This window comes from Achroia grisella, unplaced genomic scaffold (assembly GCF_030625045.1).
Source record: "Achroia grisella isolate CSIRO2021 unplaced genomic scaffold, CSIRO_AGI_Agris_v1 utg794, whole genome shotgun sequence".
Classification (NCBI taxonomy): Eukaryota; Metazoa; Arthropoda; class Insecta; order Lepidoptera; family Pyralidae; genus Achroia; species Achroia grisella.
The window spans coordinates 3,827,260-3,852,501 of NW_026713026.1; the positions used below are offsets into that span (position 1 = coordinate 3,827,260).

Consider the following 25,242-nt stretch of genomic DNA (forward strand, 5'->3'; position numbering starts at 1 on the left):
TTTTTTTTTACCATAGGAATGTGACAGTATGTACATTTTTTACTGCGCTAAATAGAATTTGCATATGTGCATGCAAATTCTTCTATCATTGCTTTTAATAAATCTCTCTAATATTTATTTATTCATCCGAAACAATATAAATTGTATAGGATAACGTATAATGTCTAAAACATATTAGTGAAATTTTATTGTCAGCAAGCAGATCGGCCAACTAATTGCCCTTTTTTGTATAAATATTCTTAATGGATATTATTTATGCTTGCAATTATTCACACTTGACATTTCTATATTCTTGTACATTCTCATTTCACATTTAAGAGATACTCGTTTCTCCTCTGACAAACATTTCCAAGATGAAGTCGTTTCTATCCCAAGAGAAATTTGTGCGAGGGCATGTAATGGTCAGAGTTCAAGCAAATGAAAAAAGTCTAACTTGAGCTGAACTACGTACGATAAAATAGTAGTATATTTAAAAAAGAATATTTTTCTTCATATCTACAGAAAAGTAATTAACATAAGATATAATATTAATTTTCTAGACAAAAATAAATTATAATTATGTAATTGGTATAAAAATATTTTTGTTAGCATGTAGGTATAATTATTATTGGCATGACTAATTATTATTTTCATAAATTACTGTATGTATATTTTAGAAAATATCAAACCTTAACATTTTTGACTTTATATAAATAATATTTACTTTCCTACTACTTACGACTTTCCACCGACATTCCAACCAATTTAGTGATAGCCTTAACGAATTATATCCTTCTAAGAAATTAAATCATCTATAATTCCTTTGATAGACAAAAACTTGCAAGGAAATCCGTTCAATAGTTGTTGAATATCCCGAACACTATCTCAAACATACATCATCGCATGTTTGAGATCGCATAAATCGCAGACATATGTGGCGTGGGACTTTGTTTTGTAATATGTATAAATTCATACACTATTGATATGTTATTATACAAAATGTACAGTATGCTTCAGACAGCCTTCATCTCATATAAAAAATAAACTTAGATGTAAAATCTTGAATGTTGTAACACAATATAAACTTCAATAAGGCAACAGAGGACTACATATACTTTGGGACCTTTTTTCATAGGCTTTACAGTAAGAACTTGTGAAAGAATAAAAAAGTTTCCGAATACTTCCACCTGTTACTTTGAGGTTTGGCATTTTGTCCAATAAATTTGGGAATTTATTGCAAATGTTTCGAAGAAAGAATTCTTTTTGAATAATAGAAAGACATAAAATTTAACTATTCACGTTCAGGGCGTAATATTGATTACAATCAATAACACTAACACTAAATAAAAGAAAACAATCATCTATTTTTTCAGGCATATTCACAATGACTAACAAAGTCTGGAATAGCAATCCGAGACAAATATAATTTAAGGGAACTCCTATAATTTGGAGTAACGACTTTTTATAATTAAAGAAAGTTCATAAATCCAAAGTAGCTTGTAGTAAATTATGGTAAAGACATATTGAGTGGTGAAGGATCATTACTTTTTAAACTCCCTGTTGAAACTTTCATCATCATCGGCTATCACAAGATGATGACAAACAGAAATTAATACCGAACATTTATTTTTGTAATATCTTAAGGTATTTCTGATTAAACATGACAACTCCACTAAGAACCTTGGAACATAGTAATGAAATTGTTAACCTACATATTGTACGTGCTCACCCCTAGTACCCTACGCTGTGGACGACAATAAATTAATTTAATAGAGTCTCGCTTCTAGCTCTTGTTCAAACTTACTTTATTCCTGGATAATAGAAAATGTGAAACGTCATTTATAATAACTTTATGCTCACACCTATTTCAAGCTTACTACTGAGTGGTTGTCACAAAGAAAAGCATATATTTTTATATTTCCATTTGCTATGAATTTAAATTTGGTTAAAAAAACTTAAAAAAACTTATTATTCTTTCGACATAATATTACTCAAAAGATTTTATTGTTATCTCCAATTTTAAATTTGAATAAGTCTTTACTTATACATTTAATTAAGAAAAATCATGGGATTTTATCACGTTTTATTTATTTTTATTGAGTTCCTGATATTTCGGCAGTGTTTCAACCGCCGTAATCACGGGTAAACTAAAGACCAGCGGATACATGGTAAATAAAATCTTTTATGGGCAGACATATTCGTACCTTCCTTACATACATGATATCTTCACATGTCTTCGTTTGTTGCTACTGTTGAAACTAACTTGATACTTATCTCGGCAAACTATACTCATAGTAAAATAATAAAACCTGGTAAGAGCCCGTGATTTTTTCTAATTGAACGTATAATTGTTATTTTAATTAGCAATATAATATCTTGATTTCGTGATTTATCAACTCATTATAATCCCACTATTTTAGTCAAACACCGCCGAAAAAGTTATCAGCGTCAACCAGATTTGAACAGAGTATCTTGGGTAGCGCCCAAGTAAGAGTAATAACTACTGTGCCACGATATTCTAGAGACATCTTTGGTCTAAAATAGTTCAATAGTTGTCCGATCAAAGTACGAAACGTCAAATTTGAGCTTATGTCAGGGTTGAAATCACATTTCAAGGGTTCGTATAACGCAATGACCACGGGAGAACGTTTGAACCCGGGTCACGTAGCTCGAGCTCCTCGTCCCTACGTGACGATGTCCTATTTTGTCTGTACATCATATCCGGGCGTATAATGTGTTTACATTAATGTATCATAAGGTGTACATGCCCTAAGATACGTCCTAAGATAACTTTTATGAGGGCGAATATCTTCTGTATATATTACCATCGAGCATTATGTACCTCAACTCAGCAAATAAATGTATGGTGAGTTTATGATGATCGTAATCACCACTATCTCAATTGAATATCCGCTTAAAACATGACTAATTACATTTTACTCACTAATATCGTAATTTTTTTAATTTAGTTAGTCCATGGCTTGCCCTTCCCAGTTATTGTGTTTTTTTAGAATAATAACACAATCAATTGTAAAGCAATAGTTCAGAATGTACCTACTTTAAGTTATTTGGATCTTCTTAAATATCTATTTAAGAAGATCCAAATCCAGAAACATAACAAGAAACTTTGTTTTAACTCTCTATTTTTACTCAAATTAAATTGTACATACTTATAATAATACATATTAAATCACCTAAGTTTATGGTGAATACAGTGATCTTCAGCAATCAATAAATATATGCCTGTCATGAAATCACTGATAAAAACTAGTAATCTAAGATGGTGACGGTTACCTAGAGTTACGCTAATTGAATTTCCCACTCACCCACTCATTTTCCCAACTGATACGTTTAAGAGTGGATAATGAGTTTAGGCAAAGCAATTAAAGACGGCAAGTGGGTCAACAGGTTCAATTTGTGTTAACTACTAGTTGAATTGGATTTAAACACGGAACGTCTACCGTAAACACTATTTTAGTTACCTAAAGTTGTATATCTCGATTTACATAGCAACCTAACTTCCACTTAAACTTGTATTTGACAGCCTTTTGGTGGTCTAGTGGTTTACAATACCGCTTTACTTCCAATGGTCGGGGGATTGATTCTTTGCACGATGCAAATATTGAGAAGAAAAAGGTTCATACCTTCGCTTTGATAATGTGAAAACCGATATCAATAGTAAATGCTAAGGATAATATTATAAATCGTTTGTTACAAATTAAAGTACAGTTCAAAGATGTAACTGTACAATTAAATAAATGTGTCGATATTGTGCGATATCATTAACAACTATACCATGTTTAATATTGTTCAGCCGTGATTAGTAACAAATATTTTTAAAACTATGACATTCATTTAAGTTATCAAAAACAATACGAATTTTTATTTATATCTAAATACTCTTAATTTATTTAATATCAACAAAATATATACTGTTTGTGCAATAAAGACCATCAACAATACATAATCGTTGACAAGTAACAAACACAAATTGCTCGCTAATAACCATGCAGGGACACTCCTCAACTTATCGACTTGCCATCTGATACACAGGGCGCGGCCCCACTCGTCGTCGTAATGGAAAACAGCTATAAGTGCATGTAACTCTTTTACTTGATGAAAAAATAGATACATTCCATTCAAAACAATTCTCCAACAAATTGAATTTCGAACTAAGCGGCAATCAAGCGAACAATCCGCTTAATAGTAAGGCATTATCGGCATTTGCAGCCTATTATTAAGCAGCTGATTTTTTTTTATATAATCTAAATTTTTTTAGAACAAATTTAGTTGCGCAGTGGTCAAAAGAATACCATAATTCATTTTAATTTTGATATTTAAAGATAGAAAAGAAAGAAAATTAGTATAGTAGCAATAATGAAAATAATTTTTAAATTTTAACTTACGTTTTATATGTTTATATTAATTTTATAGTACCAAATAGGTCTCCGCTCAGCATATGTATTACGTTTGTATATATGTCAAACACATGACATTGTGCGTAATATTTTATAGTACATACTTACTAGTATGTCATTTAAGTACAAAACGAATTGCCGGCAGTTTTAGAATCTTTTAAACTGTCGTATCATTCAAGTACGAATAACTACGCTACCTATTTCAAGTGTATTGTGACAAAACATTTCCGCACAAATATGTTATATCACAATTGATAGAGCGTCAGGCAGTGCACAATAATATTAAATAAGATGCAATTTATAGTAAGTAATCTAAACAATGACAATGTACAATTGCTATAACAGGCAGCATATCATACTAATAACCAGGGACACTCCTTGATGGATATCACGTTTAATCTGCCAGGCGTGACCGATTATTGGATACACTTATACATCGTATAATAGAAAGAGTTAATATAAAAGGAATGGTTATATTTCATATCACAGCAAATTCGTTTAAAAAGTAGTTCCAAAAATATAATGATTGAAATTGAAATTATAAACTGGATATATACTACGTTAGGTACTGATGGTAACAAATTTAAAAAAATGATACACTATTTTGTTATCATGTAGCATAATTAGGGCCTGATGCTAAATGGTAAACAAGAAACAACGGAGTAACAGTCACCTACATGCATGAATAGCAACACGGACATCACGTTATCATGTTCCCGTGATATCACTCATATGTGGCCATTCTGAAGAATTAAGATATCATGTCTCCATATCCTGTAATGTCTACCTTATTTGACTCATTAGCCAAAACATTTCTTGTAAAACAAGCTGAATTACGTGAGACAATTCAAACAGATGATTTTCATAATTCTAATTTAATATTTTACATTTTTAATCAAATCATATAATACTTTTTACTGTATCCTTTTCAATTAATTACTTATGGACCCTTGTTAAGACATTTTAAATTAAAACGTAGTTTGTAGTCATGATATAATTAGTGAATAGTGATTATTGGTAACTCTACCATGATGTATTTATAATAAGAAAATTATTAGGAAAAATTCAAGTATGTCGTAAGAATAATATTTTTGTAATTGGTCCAAAACTAATTATTAATCTATAAAATACCACTTATATCATGACATTTTATACAATTGCAAACTTGAAAATAAATAATAATGTATCTGATACGAGAAATACTCTATGTTTGTACCATTAGTAACGTTATTTGATTCGATAGCGGTCTCGTTAGTAAAGTTTACAAAACGTTTGCCCTATGTGTACTCTTCGATGTCGCCCCCTTTAAACACACATAATACAGCGGAATATACACGTAATAGTATACACTTTATGTACACTACGTATCTAATAGTTTATTTAATCACGACGAAGTGGCCTGCGCTAATAACATACAAGATACAATGACGATGAAGTCTAGTTAGCTAACCGATCACCGTATATTCTCCAAGAATTTGTCTGACATTGCTAGTCATTGAATTCATTATAGACTTAACATACATATGAAATAATAATATATATAAATTGTTACTATGGTCACGGTACTGACGACAGCAATCTACCACGATAGCCCTTCAGCCACTAGTCCTCCTTCATGAAGGTGGACAGCATGTGAGTGGGGACCCGGGCCACAAACGTCATGAAACTCTCATTGTCCTTGACTCTAGCAGCGTCACCCTCAATGTCTGGTTACTCATGGTTCGTATGTAGTCAACAATGTCCTACCCCTTATATTATACTAACTGACTATCGTCATTACTATTATAGACTCTATTAGAAACATATATTATGTCATCATGTCATTCATTTATAAGGAAACTCGATACCAAAAAAATGCTCCACAATGTATAAGATATAAATGTCTACCACCTGTTGAAAGCATTTCTCATTTATAATGTAGATGGAGAAATGACAAATTGAGACTGTTTGCCAAACGAGGCGTTGGGGAGGTGCGGTGAATGTGGAAATAGAATGTGCAGACGGGCGGATGTACGGATATTATTATGTGGCGGATTTGCTACTACAATTTAATGTTACGATTCAAGGTATAGTATTGTTTTTGGAAATGCCGGAGGATATAAGTAAATTAGCTACCTTAAAGCGGGATCTTCTTCGTACTAGTGAAAATATAAATCTATATAGTTTATCCAATGTTTTGATAATTCTTGTTGTTTAAATGAATGTTCAAAGTGGAGACTTACTGTGAGAATTTTAAAGTAACGTCAGAAATATATATAATGATTTAATGAAAAAAATACAATAAGCTCGTATTGACTCTAGTAGTAATACGTAGTATCTTCTATTAGTTATGCGGTGAAGTTTGTTTCCATACTCTTTTAATATACTGATCCAGTTCTAGTTTTGTATATTATTTTCATTGTATATTTAATTTACTACGTTTATCTTTCTGTTTTTGTACTTCTGTTTATTAATTATTTTTTATGGAACTAAAAATCAAAACCATATATTGGTAAAGGTTAAATTTTGTGGTAATCATTATTTTACATTATTTCAATTATTATAAAATGTTATCGCAATTTTTAAATTACAATTCTGCAATTTTATGTCGCGTTTATATTGATAGCTAAATAAATAGTATCAAGGGTATTGGCTACCGAAAAGGACTTGCAAACATCGTTATGGGTAATCGAGTTGGACCAAGTCCTTATTAATTTTTAACTCGACCCTTCTTTAATCCGACAACTGAATTTAATTTTGAGGTACTGCCCAGTCACTTGTAGCAATGTTAATTAAATACTTTTTTCAATTATTTAATTGGTGCGTTTGACCTTAGCGAGAGTTGTATTATTCTGGATTAAGAATAATTCTTATTCTCTTTGATTTTAGAAGGCCTGTATAATACTTCTTTTATAAGTAATTAATATGTCTGAAGGGATAAAGTAGCTAATATTTTGGTAACATTTTATACACGTTATCAACTCTTATGATTTTTCATCTAAGTATTTGTTTTTGTATATATTTATTAACGCAGATTTTGTTATGGTCATTATACTAATAATCATAAGAAACTCTATCATAGAAAAATTTATATCTTACGTCTACATGCTTACATTAGTTAGAACTCCAGTTTTACTCAAGAAGAAATATTCAAAACTAACGCACCCTAAGCGTTAGTTTTGAATATTTCTCCTCAGAATACTGTTAGTAGTTCTTCATCTAAACTTTTTAGGTAGAGCAATTCTTTGACACGTTCAGCTACTGCTATTTATTCAGTAGTTAATATTCCAACTGGTAGTTTTCTAGCATATATTCTTTATTACTTAGTACTTTTCCTAGTTTCCTGTGGGATCTCCTACACAATCTGAGTCACAAGAAACTGTAAAATTTTTAAGTTTTTTCTCATATTTCAATCCTTTCTCTTCGTGAACAGTCCAGAAAGTTTATGGTTTCTTAATATACATTTATCATTAGTTGAGGGTCTATTTTATTTGTATATTTATTGCTACCAACCCCCCAAGTTCATCCATTGGTAACATGTTATATTGATAACAGTATCTTGATATATCTTGGAGAAATCAGGTAGGAAAAAATCCTTTTATTATACTAGAAAGTGATCTATCAATTGCGTTAATGAGTAACCAACATACCCATCCAACGTCACAAATTTTAATAAGATAAAACTTTAATTGGACTTTTTCCATTATATTAAGAATTTACAACGATCTTTTATATATTAAAGAAAATTCCGTCAACCCACATTACGCTACTATATCGGAAAATCTAAAGTGCTATACTTTACCACAATTCTTTACCGTATAAGACTCATCTATGTGCAAATTAGATTGAGTCCTATGCTAATCGTGCTTGATATCATTTTGTATTCACTCTTTACTTTATTATACATACAGTTATGTACTAAAATAACAAGATTTTCATTTAAAAAGTATACAGATTTCACTTCGCTATTGGAAGCCCGCGTCTTCGCTTCCAATAACTTATACCTTGATTCACAATAAATTATACAGAACCTTGTAGACTAATATTCTGTCAAGATTAAATTAAGAAGGTTATTAATAATATCATAAGTTTACTACAGAAATACAAGAGAAGACAAACTCGAAACAAAATTCGTTTATAGGAATCTTAGAAATTAGGCCGTTGATATATGTTACATCTAATATGCATACACATTACTATATGAATTCGGTTCCTATGCTACCCTTTTCAACGTTTAACGTTTTTTCAATAAAAGTTCATCATAACCTTATTCGCATTCGTGCAACCAGACGTCTTTATATCATCGGCCTTAGTAGCTATGTCATATGAATGCCTCTTGCATAGTCTTTATTAAAAAGGGATAAAATGTAAAAAATAATCACTAAAGAATAACCGGGCAGAATAATACTACCATACTAATAAAAAATACCAAGCGTTTCATAAACTTATTTTATCTTTTGTGATATTTTTATAATTTAACAAAAATTATACTGTAAAGCTTTGTAATAAGATTAAAATTTAGACGGTTTTAGTTTTTATAAGGAGACTATAGTACACACATATATACAGTAATGGAATTGTCCACAGATTCCGAACAATGGAATAAAACAGTGACACTGAAATTCGACTTTCAGGTACAACTTTACTGAGCGAGTGTCCTTGTGCAAATTAACAATTTTAATCAAGTTTACCTACAAGTAGGTAATCAACTAAATTGTTTAATGACGTAATCGCAGAGTAAACAAATTAAACAATGAAAAGCGTCACAAACAACTAAATTAATGCTATACTACAGTAACGTTAATTATTTATCGCATAATAAAGCCAGCATCAGATAAATAATTGATTTAGGATTGACAATTAGTTCACAGATAGATTTACAAAAAAATAAAGTGTAAAATAATTATTTATTGCTAGAATTTACTAAAATTGACATATTGTTATTAATCCTAAATAGAGACAAAAACATTGTAATTATAAATCAAGTGATAATATTTTTATGAAAAACTTTTGCGATGGAAATCTGACCTTACAAAAAATATGTCAAAGCAAATGGCATCTTTTGTTATCGATGTTTTTTATCATCGGACATTCCAGACATAAGTATATATCGACACTAGAAGCTAAATGGTGTCAGTCAAATTTGAACTCACGAGCTTTCTGTGTAAGTCGAGGTGGATAGTTAAATATTGGGCCATAATGACAAGATTGTGCAGAGTATCCTGTAGTATTCAATGGGGCTATGTACGTATGCGGTGATTACCACTTTCCATCAAGTGGGCAAATAGTGTAAAAATATATATAAGGTCACGTAAAAACGAAAAGGGGAAAACGTTTGTCGCCTTGAATGTCTTATATCAAGAGTCCCAAATCTCTAGGCACATGTTGGCTATAAATTCAAGCCGGGAGGCGCAAGGTCGATTGGCCACTTTATCTCTTGTAAGATGCCTCATAATGGTTACATTACGGGACGTGTCCGGGGAAGGTCAGCTCCCACAGCTCCCAACGGCCACAGATTATCCAAAATATTTGAAATTCTATTTGCATGACATAATATAATATGTAATACTATATGATTAATATATAGAACTAAAAACAAAATTTTGTAGACTGATTTATTTAACCAAACTAATTTATAATAAGTAAAGACAAAATTGTTATTTATAATAGAGAAACATAAAAAATACTTAACGAATTTTAAAAATCCTTTTAGCTACATTATGGAACTGTGTTATGTTTAAAAAAATGTCATTCTTACCATATTCATTGCACCTGTATGAAACCGAAGTGTTGTTTTTTTTTAATTAATTTTAAAAAGATTTTTTTTCGGTAAAGCACAGTTCATTTCGTCAAAAGATTCGAACCGAAAGCTATGGCCATAGTAATAATTAGATATCATATTAATTTAATCAAATATTTATTTATATTTCTATTATTTCCATTTTATGGTTATGTTCTCCTCAAGAATACCTATTCTATTTATCAAAGCAGAAATTATCTTATTAAAGAAAAAGGTTACAATAAATCATTTTACAGTTCGTCCAGACAAGCTGCAAAGGCCAGCTGCAGTGGACAGCATTAAATTAATTCGAAAAATGTATACTTCGTGTAGACTCCACAAATGATAGATTTCATTTATTTATGTTCATATAAAATATGTAATCTTCTTTACAATATAAAAGTTAATGACTTTGCATGAATGTGTAATACTGTAACAAATTTATCAGCGATAATATAAACACATAAACCCCTCGGAATATTATTATCGTTCCTTGACCTAAGGGTAGGCTTTCCGGGGCTTTTGTCCCAGTTGTTATGCTGACATAATTATTATATGAAAATTTGACAACAATATCTGTTTTCATACTAGATCGCTTACAGAGAATTGAAAACGTGCAGAGTAAGTCAAAGTATGAATTTCATACGTCGACTATTCAAATAAACAGTTAAACTTTAATATTTTTTTATAATGAGCAATAATTAAAATAGCAATTGACCCTACATTTGAAGAAAACTAACATGAAAACCGTACTCCACGCGTTTTGATTTTGTTTTTGTAACTGGAAGGAAAATCAGCTGACGGTCCAATCGTTTGAAAGTGGGAACCGTTGCCATTCATCGCGTCACCATGTGACGCCTTTGGTACCTCAATACATCATGCCTACATCTCTGTAATTTTACTCCATTATCTATCTAGCCGTGAACCTAAACACTTGCAAAGCAAGCTATTTGGTGACTGAAATAGATGAGACAGAATTTTTTGTGATAAATTTTGTGCAATATCTGATATGGTTTATGACAAATATCGTTTATAAATAAGTGTTACTTTAAAAGCCGATTATAAGTTCATCGATTATTGTAGAAACGTAAACCAACCACCCACAACTGACGATATTATCAAAGCGGATTCCAAAGGCAATGAAACGGTACATTTGTTTTTATTGTTCCCTGTCGACTACACACTCTATTTCTGTGGTAAGAAACACCCGGATAAATGAAGACGCATGACTTAATTTTGTTTTGCTATAAGAACATAGGGCCAGAATAGTTTGTATGCTATCAGTCTTGATTAACCCTTTCACACTGTTTGGTACAAAATAAAATCTAAAATGTATCTGTATATAAAATACAATACAATACAAAATAATATCGGTATATAAATAAAAAGAGAGAATTAACCTAACCTTATTTTTTACATTTACAATATTTTTAATTGTAAGGATGCTAATGACGAATCAGAGACGTCTAATGGTTACTGAAGCAACTCCCTAGTGTTATGTTTCAAAAATATCCTACTCAAAGACAGCTAAGGGCTGATTAGTAGATTAGTACGAAAGTAGGCTTTACCTTTTTTATACAGAATTAGTTAAAGTAGAAAATTTATAGTCAGTTGAAATACCTGTCTATTACAAATAAAACGGTAAAAGATTAAGTTCGTTTCCATAGTTAACTTGATTTGCAGCTGTGGACTTCCTTAATGATTAAAGAATATTTAATAAAAAAAGGTAACAGATGCAAATGCAAATGAGAATGACATCGGCTTTGACCTAGACCTAGATATCTGAGAAATAAAACATATTAATATAAAACTATAAGAAAAAGTAGTTTTGAAATTAAATTAACATTGTTATTTAAGCTGAAAAGTCTTCAATGTTTAAGTTTCTTTTTGAACTGTTTAGGTAAAAAAAGATTAATTTCTTATGTTATATACATATATAAAATACTCCAAATAATATATTGTTAAAGCATAATATAGTGCGTACTCTCAACTGGCTGTATAATGAGCTGATCGAATTTACGACCTACCCTTCCCAACCGCATCAAGGTGTTTAGTGGTAGTCGTAGAGTTGCTTCCAACCCTTCGCATTTCATAAGAATAGCCTTTGCTTGAAATTATATATTAACACAAATAATACAATTTGTGTTAATATATAATTTCGAGTTACCTAGCGTCATGGTCCAGTGGTTTACGCTCGTAGATTGTAGTCCCAGTCATGAGCTCAAATCCTGCTAACAATAATACGAAACTGTCTAACAATTTATGTTTCTGACTTTCTTATTTATATTTTAGAGATTATTTAGCGTTAAGCGATAATAAACTTACAATTTACCACTTCTAGAGTGTATTTTACGAATAGTCTAATAAATAATTTATAGAAAATAATCGTTAGATTATTTCTACAATATGATCTTGAAGTGGAAAATTATAAGTAATAATAATATGTATTCTACATCATAAGATAGTCTCCTGAATTAACCGGTCGAAAATAGGTGTGCACTGGTTTTCCTAAAAAATAGATACCATTTATTCCTAACACCGTTTACGTACTCTGAAACCAAATAGTTATTGCTGCTCTGGGAATAAGGTACCCTTCCTTTCTTTATACTATTGCTGATATCGTGTAGGATACAAATACTTACTATTCCCTTTTTTTGTAAAATAGCTACGACATCGTAAGTGCAATATTGTCTTCTGATATCTAAAGATTGTAGAAGTCAGCAGTTGAAAATAAGAATACATTTTTATACTGCCGAAACAATGTAGTATACATGAAACTCGAATTTACACTTCTAAAAACCTAATATGTAGTATACGTTTTCATATTTACTCTAGTGATATACTAAACCAGTTATTTTTATGAATCATATTTATTCTACACTAAACGCGTTAAATAAGTTGGTACTAATATCGTATGTACTAATACCTGATTTATAACCAATGTATAAATCTAGCTGTGTTCTACCAGTACTCGTAAAGTTTCGCTTCAAAGCTAAGGGGTCGTTTCGCGCCTCGAACCGTCGCGTTCGATGTTTATTTGGATTCCATTACAAGCGATAGACAATTATTTTTTATTAACAGTAAGGAGAAATGTAAAACAAATTAAAGGAATTTTGTAACGGAAATAATACTCACATTTCATTTTCACAATACATTTATGAGAATATCATGTATACACGGAAGAATTTAGACAGTTTTAGAAAACTTAAAGACTGTACAAATAGAAACTTACGCAATAAAAATAAGCTAATTTTACCTAAATGCCGCCTGCACAAAGTCAGTAATTCATTCTATGGTAATTGCGTAAGATTTTATAATAAACTGCCAGAATCTGCACTAAATCTGACAGAGAGGCAATTCAAATCTTATATTAAATAATTTTTGTGTAAGAAAGCCTATTACAGGATAGACGAATTCATAGAAGACAACATATCAAGTAAATAATTAGTTTATTAGCATACAACGTTATAATTTGTTTATCTCATTGCTTTCTTGATTCAATTATTTTAGAAATATGAAAGCGTAGCGGGTTTTGTATTAATTGCCGCATGCATTCTTATGTGAAATGTGAATACTATAAACATCAGATGGCAATTGTGAGTAGCTATGACGTGGTCTGGTGTTTTGAGTAGTCATGCTCACTAAAATGTCCAGACTTGTGGCGGCGTGGTGGGCCGGGTCATTGGGCTCCCTAAAATATGGTCGAGCGCAGTGATGGCTGGCTCATCCGTCATACTCGTGAACGGGTGCTGCTTGTAGGGACTGGTCTGCTCTAATCACTATGACTGATTTCCTCTTATTAATTGTTTAACCAGTTGGTTATGTATTCAATATTTTTTTCTTTTTGAGTATTTAATTGAATTAGTGCTAATCGGTGGTTTGTATTCACACACTTAAACTTAAATTGTAAGTAAGAATAAATTATTTAAAAGAGCAACACACAAGTTTCTTGCTTGTTCTTCTTGTGATGAGACAGCATTCCGAATGAGCAGTAGATTAAAAAAAAAATGTTATGACTATTCAAAAGTGCTTCAATGTAAGTTTATTTGAATAAATGATTTTCTATTCTATTCTATTTCCCATATTTGTTTTAACTGCATTCTACCTTAAATAGCTGGCTGGTAATACTTGTTCTTAGGACAAAATCTTAACATAATCAATAAATGATATGAGATCTTAATTTTAAATTTAGAACTTAAATATAATTATTCCAAGAGATAAGAGAGAGATGATTAACTTGTCTCTATCAAAAATCTGATATGCGAAATATATTAAAATCCACGCCCGTGTAAGTGTGGTTCCCCTATTACCCCGTTTGATACGATAGAGCACATATTAGGTTTATTTTATTTGAACGCTCATATCCTATCACTTGGAGTCAAGTACACAGTTTATTGGTATTTTTATAGACGTACGTACAGCAATCACAGCCCAACGATATATAGTAGAATTTAGATTTCTATCTGTTGTTACGCCACGTAATGTATTTGACCACGAACCCTTTCCAAATCCATGTTGGGCGGATGTGATTCGGGTACTCTTTATTGGAATGCTATACTAAACAATAAGTTATGTAGGGTTACAAGGGCTTTAGAATAATTCTTGTAAATATAATTCTAGAAAAGAAGTATACAAGTCTTATCTCAATGGTGTAAAGTTTAGTTTGATTACGCCATTTTATAAACTACGAGGTTACAAGCAGATAACTCATATTCATTTTAATGGTGAAATTAAATCGACTAAGATTATTGTGTTGATTGCTAAAGTGATACATACAGTAAATAGACCCAACTGATAGAAAACGTAACGTAATACATATTAGAAACTGTGTTCAACATTTTATTTTTTACTTAACTGATATATTGTGTTTTGTTACGCCTAGTACGTCGTAAAAAATATATAACATGCTGTCGTCTTATTACTCTGTAACTATTTTATTTTAGGTCAACACTTTTATAGTTTTTGTGTTATCATTTGTAGATGTGTTATATGATCGTTCATCTTATTCGAATTTAAGCGTGTGTTTCCGACTTCACTGATACATTAGTCTAGGAATATATCAATAGTGCGTGCATCTTTCTAGTAATTTATGCATACAATTTTCAGTCAAAACTTCATCAAATAATTTCGCATTGATATCGAACATAACTTTGAGAGTGGTACACATAGATACAATTGTGGTTGATACCATTAATCAACTATCTAAACTACCAAAGTCAAATATAACATAACTAATTCGCTCCGTTGGTTGCTTCGCTTGCATATAGAGTATTGCTCTCATCTTTGGACAGAAACACCTTTGATATTAGCTCGATCCTTTTGATTCGGACGTGTTATGAGAATTCGATCATCCCAATCTCTCATGCGGTATCGAACCACTTAGCTTGAGGCGAGACTTTGCATCGCTTTGTGTATTCTATCGCATATACAACGATTCTATGTTCTGAAGAATTGTGGCATCATGCCCACCTTTTACCACCTTTTACCTTTTACCATTGCACCACTCGTCATCGATAAGATCCCCACACGCAGACGAACCTAACGCAGATGAACCTGAGTGGTCGCGTAACCCCTGGTGATTAGTTCTAGGCGTTCATATGCTAGGGTAACCATTTTACATCAGATGGTCCATATGTTTGTTTGCCACAATCATAGTATAAAAATAGTAAAGAAAATAGTATATGTAATTTCAATATCTGCTGAATATGTGGTGATGGTATCTTTTGATGGCTTCTAGATGGCTTCTTGTATAAAAAAATCTAACAGTATATTATAAAAAGCTACCACATAGTAGAAAGGCTATTAATGTGCCGTAGATTTTTTAATTGTTGTAGTATATTTTACCGGTATATTTGTTTTTACGCTACCACTGTAACTCAACTTTTTTTTTATAACAAATAAACAATTTTCGATTAAATATGTACTCGTATAACGTAAATGGAAACAGGAAATTGTAGAGTTGTGGATTACTTTTATCATTTCTCGGGGGCTTGTAATCCAAACCTCATTGGGATATTGTTGTTTGTTATGAAAATAAACTACATAGGATGTAATAATAGCAAAATAACATAATCAAAAATTAATATGACATTTATGAACAACTTTTATTTCAAGATAGTATTTCTAAATTTCTATCAGTTTGCAATTGAGAATTGGGTTAAATGTAGGTTTCAGGGTAGGTATTTTTTGTTAACTAAGATTAACAATTTATGAAAACAATTCTAATAAATTAAATAACTGGCAACTTAAACAAATGGCAACCTGATATTTTCCGGCCGTGCCTTCACTTCTTCTTATGCAATTCACATGAATTAATAATTGAGATACAATATTAACAAATATATTCGTATATAAATTTCACAATACAGGTTTTTAGCTTATTTTTAATAGTTTTCTAAGATTTTTTTTATTTAGTTATCACACCTATGAGTACACCGTTTGTAAATATATGATACATATACATATATTTACAAACGGGGTACAAAGTTTGTTTGTTTGAATATACAAAAGATGCAAAACGACGCAATCCAATATCGTAGGATTGAATTCGATTAGAGAGTATACCAGCACGTTGCGATTAGTGAATCTTTGTTTTGGCATTAGCAATTTAACTCGTAAGTGCTCATCACTACGCTTTGGGATACTATTCAACTGAGAAACTCGATTAGTGATTGTTTGTGAAACTTCTTTGTTTAGAACTTCGTGGTATTATGTGATACGGCTTTAAATGTATTTGTTAAGTTGGTTAGCGTTAGAGTAAATAGTGTACAGTACACGCAATATCTGTTGAATAAATTGCTTTCTAATGCCAACCAATTCATGAAAATCGACTTGATTGAATTTCATTGAAGGAAAGTGGGGAAGGGTGTAAATGGTAAACGAGCGGAAAAACTTATATATTTACTGAAAATCAACCAATACCCGACGGATATTGGATGAATTCAGCCTGAGTACCACCAGGGGTTCAAAAGTCAGATTAGGCTGACATATTAGTAGTATTAGTTTATCAGAATATCGATCAAACAGGCGCGTCGACTTCACTCATTACGAAATCAATATTTCAAACCAGTATCAAAATATACATTTATACTTTAACGTATATATTTACACAATATGTTAAATTATAAATGAAAACATCCATCTTATTGAAGTGAGCTAGCAATATTAAACAGACATTGTTGAAGCCACAATAGAATGCAGGCGGATTGATCAGTTCTATCATAACAACATAGTTGTGGTTGTGATTATCTATACGCGTATCTGTGCCTAGGGGCCTTCCCGAGAGATCGGCGTGTGTCGGCAACCACTAACGAGGTTAACTGAAGCTTCTAACTTATTTACTCCTTTGTTTATATTTATATAGTCTGCCGCATTTAATGCTATAAACTGCGAAGTAAAATGTATGTAGTGAAAGTAACATAATATTTTTATCGACACTAGTAGGACAAAAAAAACTGTGCATAGCTCAAAGATCTGACTAACAAATGCAAATTTATATTGTTTACTAGCTGTTCCCGCGACTTCATCATTTCACATTTATATTTTTGATGGGATTAATTCTTTACCATCACTCTCCTCAGATATGTCAAAATATCATTATATTACCTGCATGAATAAAGAATGATGACAACTTGTACTAATTTAGTTTAGGTATTTTACTAGATTTTTCTCTCGGACTCGTCTGTCCGATGTAGTTAGTCAAATAAGGCTTTAGGAGGGTAAACACCGTCATCAATCGACGTTTGATTAAGAAATCAAGAGCCGAACTACAAAGCTCGTAATTTAATTTTCTGAACGCAAATATTAACTGACACTCGAAATTCTACCTCGTAGAAGACTAGATTAATCGTAGTGATAAAATTACTACGAACATGTATTAATAAATCAATTGAGTAGTTTATAAGTAAGGCAGGCAAGATCTTTGTACAAAGTATATGTTTCATCCATTATACTTATCAGGATAGCAGGTTCTTTGAAATCTGTGTTTTGACTTGAGGTTAGGATATGGTATATATAAATTTTATTGTTCTGGAATGGCAACATATGAACCATGGAATGGCAACAACGAGTGTCGCGTCTGGCGGGCGTGGTGTCTGTAAAACTGTCGTATATATAGATGACAGTTACCACCTGCCACCAGTTGGGAGGGGAAGAGTATTGTTAGTAATGTGGACTAATAATCCCATTGCTAGCAATGTACTATGTCAGATTGATATCCACACGGTCCCCCCTAGTAACAATTGTGATAAATTCCTGGTGAATTTGCTACAATGTACTAACTAACCTGACCTCATGCTCATTTTTTCACCCTCAACTGGTGATAGCGGAGACAGGAGCACTATGTCATTCGACATCCATTAAAAAAAACCACAATGGGCCAATTGGCTTGTTTGTCATTACATAAATAAAGATGTTCTGTTTTTGTTTCTTATTTTAAACGACATATTTATTTAAAAAATATATAATGCATTAAATTATATGCTAAGATTGTTTACTCAATGTACCAGTCAAATAAATACAGAATATGCGTATAAATATTAAGTTAGTGTATTTTCCTACATAATGTAATGAAGAATACTTAATTATAAATAAAATTGTTTGTTTCAGGTAAACATCTTTGTTGGGCTCATAGTAATTTGTAAGTTTAAATTAATATGTTGTAATTGATACAATAAAATTATCGGTGTATTTACTTAGATATAAATGCAAAAGAATTTTTGTTCCTGAATTCAAATTTATTTAGATATGTTTCTGTGTAGACAGCCATAGACGACTGATTAAGAATTAACTAAATACCCATGGATATATCACAATGAAGCATCTAATAAAAAGTCCCAGTGTAAGCAAACCCTCCCCGGCTAAGCAAATCTCATTTTATGGGTAATGTATAACTGATAAACATATATCCTACTAAATAACCTGCTAGATGACCTGGACATTTTTATAGATGGAAGTACTTATATATTTCAACATAATCATACATGTATATGTATATATATATTAATATATGTAACAAAGTTACAACTATTACCTATAAAATACATATTACGTTTAAAATCTATACTTGGACCACTTGATAATAAGTGGTAAACATCGCCTATGTACTGTACATTAAGGTAGTAACAGTACTACGGGGCACGTGGTACTGTGATAATAGTGAATGGTCTGTTACGTTACCATTTCAAAGTAATAAATCATCGCCTAACAAAACTACTTTTAAGAGTCAGCAACGCGTACATGACACCTCAGGTATTACAGGCGTCCATAGGCTACGGTAATTGTTTACCATCAAATGGGCTGTATGATTGTTTGCCACCTACGTAGTATAAAAAAATAAAAACAAGCTTGACGACTGAAATAGTGCGACTGAGGTACCTACATACACGATTTTGTACAAAGATCTCTAGTCTACTTATAATCCTACATATTTATTAATATAGTCCGTAGTACTGTTATGTCTACGATATATTTAGTCTTCTAAAGTTCTAGGTCAGTAAAGTCACTTTGTTATAAAAATCCGTTATCGATCAAACCCGTGAAGTTAAGAAAAAGTGACAGTATTTTAAATGACATTAAATATTCCTTGGCTCCAGAAAATCCGAGCCGTAGACATAACTTAATTTGCAATTGGCTTTTAATTAAAATATTACAGGGACTTGTTTTTATCAGACTTTTCTTCGAAACGATGTCACAAAATATTTTATAAGCATTATACAAAGAATCTTAGAGATAGAATTTAAATTCAGCCAGTACTAATACATTTTCAATACTTATAACTGTATAATATAAAACTATATTGATAATTTTGATTTTGAAATTAAGCTGACCCAAATTCATTGTTTGTCTCCCGATATTCGATAAATATTTAGCGGAATATATACCTATTCTGTCTGACGATTTTGAATATAGAAATACAAAACTAAATGATGTTTAAATTATTCAACCATTTCCTCTTAACTTGTCATATATTTATAATCTCAAATAGACATATACCAATTCTGTAAATGCTTTGTAACATGTGTTAGGGTTGAAGGGTGTAGAGGTGAAATAACACATATTTTACTGCTCCGAAACGGCAACTGAGTGATGTTACTATTGGCGTCACATGATAACGCGATACCGTCCATGTATATAGATGACAGTTATCATTTAACGTCAGGTTGGCCATCAGTTTGTCTTTCATTTCAGTTCGAGATAGAGATGTTAGTTGTCCAGGATAACTTATCTATCTTATTAATATTATAAATGCGAAAGTTTGTGAGCATGAATTGATTGTTTGTTTGTTGTTCTTTCGCGCAAAATATACTGAACGGATTTTGATAAAACTTTACAGTAAAATTGCTTATACATTACAATAACATAGGCTATAAATTTCCCGCGGGTGAAACCTCGGGCACAGCTAGTATTATATATTTACATTTGGTGGTATAGAATTATATTTATATAGAGTTTTGTATTATCTAATATAAAATAGATGAATCTACGCCTAACTTTGGCATTGTATGTCCGTTTGGTCATCCTTTCATCTCAACAACAAACAACTAGTTCCTTATTAACCAGTACCATTGAAATATTCATCAGTAGTGGATCCAAAGTTACAAACAAATGGGTACCTATCCGTTTGCAGTTCAAGTTAGGGCAGTTACATACTCGCAGTTTCCGGTTCTATTTATTTATTTTTATTTACATCCTTGATTGTAATAGCACGTTGCCAGTTTAGGTATCCCCTACTCTTACTTTAGACTTTAAAAAAAATTGTTAAATCAAAATATCTTTTTTCAAGTACTTATATATAGGTATCAGTTCAGAATATGGTTCGAAACACCAAGATTAGTCTAGAAACTGTATTCATTTACATTTTTTTTTATTATACGATTTTATTAGAATTTGTCATTAACGAAATATTATAAGTGAACACACAGAATATTGTCAGATTTAAATTCATAAAAGTAAAGTGAAACTTACAGATCAAGTCATAATATAAGAGCTAATGAAATTAGTGTCTGTTTAAAGCGATAATCAATAATATTATGTGAGTTTAAAAGTTCTAGTTTGTTTAACAATATTTAATAAGAATGAAACGGAAGGTAGGTGTGTGGTCGCTCTTATTGATCTGTTACTTGCGACTGAAGTAACTAGACCTCATTGTTCATTCAACATCTAAATGGGTTTACTTAGAAAGCATTCTATTGGAAATACAAACAAACATAAATAGATAGAACTTCGTAAATTAGCTATAAAAAATAAGTATTTTAATGACCTTTTAATTGTTAAACAATTTATCACAAGGCCGCATCTTTCAATGGTCCCAAGTTCAATCTATGCACAATACAAATATTTTAATTTTCATGTGTTTGTTATCTTGGTTATATAGGTACAAACTAAAACGGGGTACGTTTATGAATTGTCTAATACTCATAGAATTATTTCTGCTTACTTTGTTTGTCCTTGTTTGTTTTGGTATTTATTTATCAACAAAAGCTTTACTTACAACCCGAAATAATTTCTCAAAAAGAGTACCTTGACAAAAGAGAATCTACTTAAAAAGAAGTGAAACAATTCCGATAATGTAGGTATTTTTAATCTCTAAAAGCCTACATTATTATAATATATCTATCTAATTTGAAAGTTATACTTCTCAATATTAAAAAATTATCAATATTTGTATAGAATTGGAATAAGTGGATTTGACTCTCTGCTCTTCTCCTTTGTGAAATCGGTAGTATGAATGTTACATACATTAGCAATTTATTGTTTAGTTCAAGTGTGTAATCCCTGTAATGATCTAACTTTAGTAATATGTCAGTATTAAATTACTGTTCCAGCATTTGTCTGTCTTTACTTGTTTATTAACTACTAATTACATACGAAGTATATTACAAATAGCATAATTTTCACAGTAATATAGCACAAAAACCAGTCTTATCTCTGAAGCAATCTCTTCCATTTCAGAAACCACACTTTTCAATTTCCTTATCTTTGTTTGTCAATGGCTCGGGGACCCATCTGCTTTATGTGCGCCATACGCGGAGAAATAATTGTAACGATCCATCATACCAAAATCGTCATCGACACTGTCGTTGTAATATATATTAAAATTAGATTCTTTTATTTTTTCCAATTACTAAAAACACAGCCAATCTTTTAAAAGTTACTTCATTTAGATGATTTACATTTTTCATGCGTTAATAATGTATTACCGAAACATTAGTGCAGGCATAATGTTCTATTAAATTTGAATCGCCTTCGCCTTAAATAATTGTATAGAATTAGAATTTAAGTTATTGATAGAACACCTTGCTTAATTGTAGAATTAAATAATAAAGAGGTACCTACATAGACGTAATGGATGTATTCACTGGATCATCAACCAGTAAATATAATTTATTATTTAATGTTTTTTTTAATCCCATCACAATTACAACAATATGTACGATATGTACATCTATTGCTAAGGAACAGTACTAATTGTTATTGTTATGGATTAATCTTTTCATTTGTAACAAAGTGGATTATAATGCAAAACACATCTCTTATGAAAATATAGAATAATGTAACATAATGTATAAATTCTACAAATTACTATCAGATTACCAATTATTTAAAAACATGCTTTCTATTTATTGTCAGTTTTTATTTTTCTTTGAACGTATTCATAAATTGCGTGCGAAATAAAGTATTATTTATAAAAAGACGGCCTGCTACCTCGAAACATGTTTTTCTTTGATGTTTTTCTATTTATACTACATAGTTCCAAGATTAAATATTCAAAAGGCTAACCAAGTACAAGACAGTAAACAATAGTATTTATAAATATAATACAATTGTATACCTTTTCTTGGAATAAAAATATGTAACTTCAATTTATTTTTAAGTAATTGGCTATCCGTTGCGTATATATGCATGTACATACATACATGAACAGCACTTCGGACATCACGTTATCATATGACATTCACTAATACACCTTCAATTTCTCTACCTCTGTATAATCTGTATCCTGCAACTGAAACAATATATTACCAAACAAGCTGCTGGGTATCTGAAATAGTCTGAAGTACCCATGCCGGTTACTTTTTAAGAACTCTCAATTGGTCTCTCTGTAACTTATGAAGTTTCTTCTTATACTTAAACACTTATTTTTTCTATTTCGATGTGTAACATCTGCTTTCCGTTAGAGTAATTTCGTGAAAAAGGATGGAAGACTGTAACTGAAAGGGAAAGCTCGACCTATTTAATTTGATCAATGAACACTAACTCTATCACATTACGCAGGTGCGTTGGTAGAGTAGGCCATCAGGTGTTACGTACCTATTTACCGTGAGGTTGGTACTCAGATGTTACCCATAATGTTACTAATGTAAGACAGACTATACACCGCATTAAATTCAGGAGTAAATATAGTAATAGTGGTGAAGACCGCTCTGGATCGATTCTTAGATCCTTCCACCTTTCTAGAGATTTTTTCAAAAGATAAACACACATGTTTTGCGCATTCTTCTTGTGATGAAACAGCTTTCCGAATGAGCGGTAGATTACAAGAAGAATAACTACGACTATTAAAAAGTGCATAAATGAAGTTTAAATGAATAAAGGATTTTCAATTGTATTCAAAATGAAACAAAATTTGATTTCATTCACCACCACTGTTTTGATATTTCCCCTGATTTTTCTATCGTGTGTTGGCCGTTTAACTATCGGTCGTTTTCTCTCAATCTGCTTTCACTTTCAGACTATAAAGCATTGTTTTCTATATTGTCGGTAGGTATATATAATAAGCTGATGGTTGGTGTTCCAGTGGCGAGTCCGCCGGGCGGCGCGGGCGCTCCGCGGGAGGAGGCACCCCGCCCGCCGCCGCCCCCCGCGCCCCGCAACGGCACATCCCCCAGTAAGCACGGCTGAAAAGGCGACTATCTCGATAAATCGATTTTTTAAAATTGTATTACAAATTACAATTCTATCAACACAAAATCAACAAATTCAGTCATAATCATAAACGATGTTCAATATTCTTAAGATCAATACGTACCTAATTATAGTTTAATAAATTTAATGCCACTATTAAAATCTTACTATACAAAATTTTATTTTAATAGATAAATTAAAATAAAATTCCTTAGATTAAATTATCTTCACTAAAATTGAAAAGTGATTAAAATAAAGAACATTTGAAATACACAAAAAAATTATAACATTAATAACATTATAAAAATAACGAACTACACAATTAATTTTATTTAAATATTTTCGTAATATATAAAGTAATTTAAAGTAAATATCATAGTTTTAAAGATAATACAAGTCCATTAAATAATGAAATGGACTTCGGTAACATAACATGTAATTCGAAAAAAAATACATATTTTCGAAGTTTCGATTTTAAATATAAAAATCGCGATAGTCGCAAAGCCAAATGTGCACGTTACAGAAAGTCTTTCTTTTACTTGTCTATTCCTATGCACTTGCACCTATCACTTTAAACCTTTGAGAACACCATATCAAATTTGTGGGTCGTATAAGTAAAACAAAGATTTATTTTAATTACTAACTATGCCAACTAACTATGTGTTATTCTGATGCATAAGCTATATTACTGTAAGGTTCCATCAAAATTCGTTCAGTAGTTTTTGCATGAAAGAGTAAACAATGATGCATACATACAAACTTTCGTGTTTATAATATTATTAAGATTTAACGTACTTATTATTACTATTATAAGACCCATGACTTTGAATTTGAATTGAAAGGATTTCTTACATGTTTTCCACAATGTCTTGTATTACTTTCTTTTCAGTGTCTAAGTGGTTTGGAAAAAATAGATACATGAGTTCTGTGAGTGCAAAATAGTCTTCAAAATATTTTCCATCGTGATTTGTTATGTTTTAACCTCTATGGAACTCTATTAGAAATGTATAAAAATAATTAATAATTATTGTCTATTATTGATCAACTATTCCAATAAATATTTTTTACAACATTATACATTATAACTCATTTTGTAAGAAGTCAACTGCCTGTGTAGCTCGGATTCGCCTACGAGTATATCTATCACAAAACACATCATTTTCCAAGCTAAGTTATATTCCT

The 25,242-nt window shown here is 31.1% G+C and overlaps 1 protein-coding gene across 4 annotated transcripts in view; it reads left to right on the plus strand.

The window, feature by feature from the left end:
- Nucleotides 1–25,242, plus strand: part of LOC131851591 (dual specificity calcium/calmodulin-dependent 3',5'-cyclic nucleotide phosphodiesterase 1) — a 377,466-nt gene that overhangs the window by 308,858 nt on the left and 43,366 nt on the right. For 3 of the 4 annotated variants that reach the window (XM_059202104.1, XM_059202102.1, XM_059202105.1), the window contains exon 3: nt 23,954–24,043. The exons of the other annotated variant lie outside the window; for it this stretch is intronic. In XM_059202104.1, the coding sequence (XP_059058087.1) occupies nt 23,954–24,043 (90 nt within the window). The remainder of the gene's footprint in view (nt 1–23,953; nt 24,044–25,242) is intronic. 4 annotated transcript variants of the gene reach the window in all.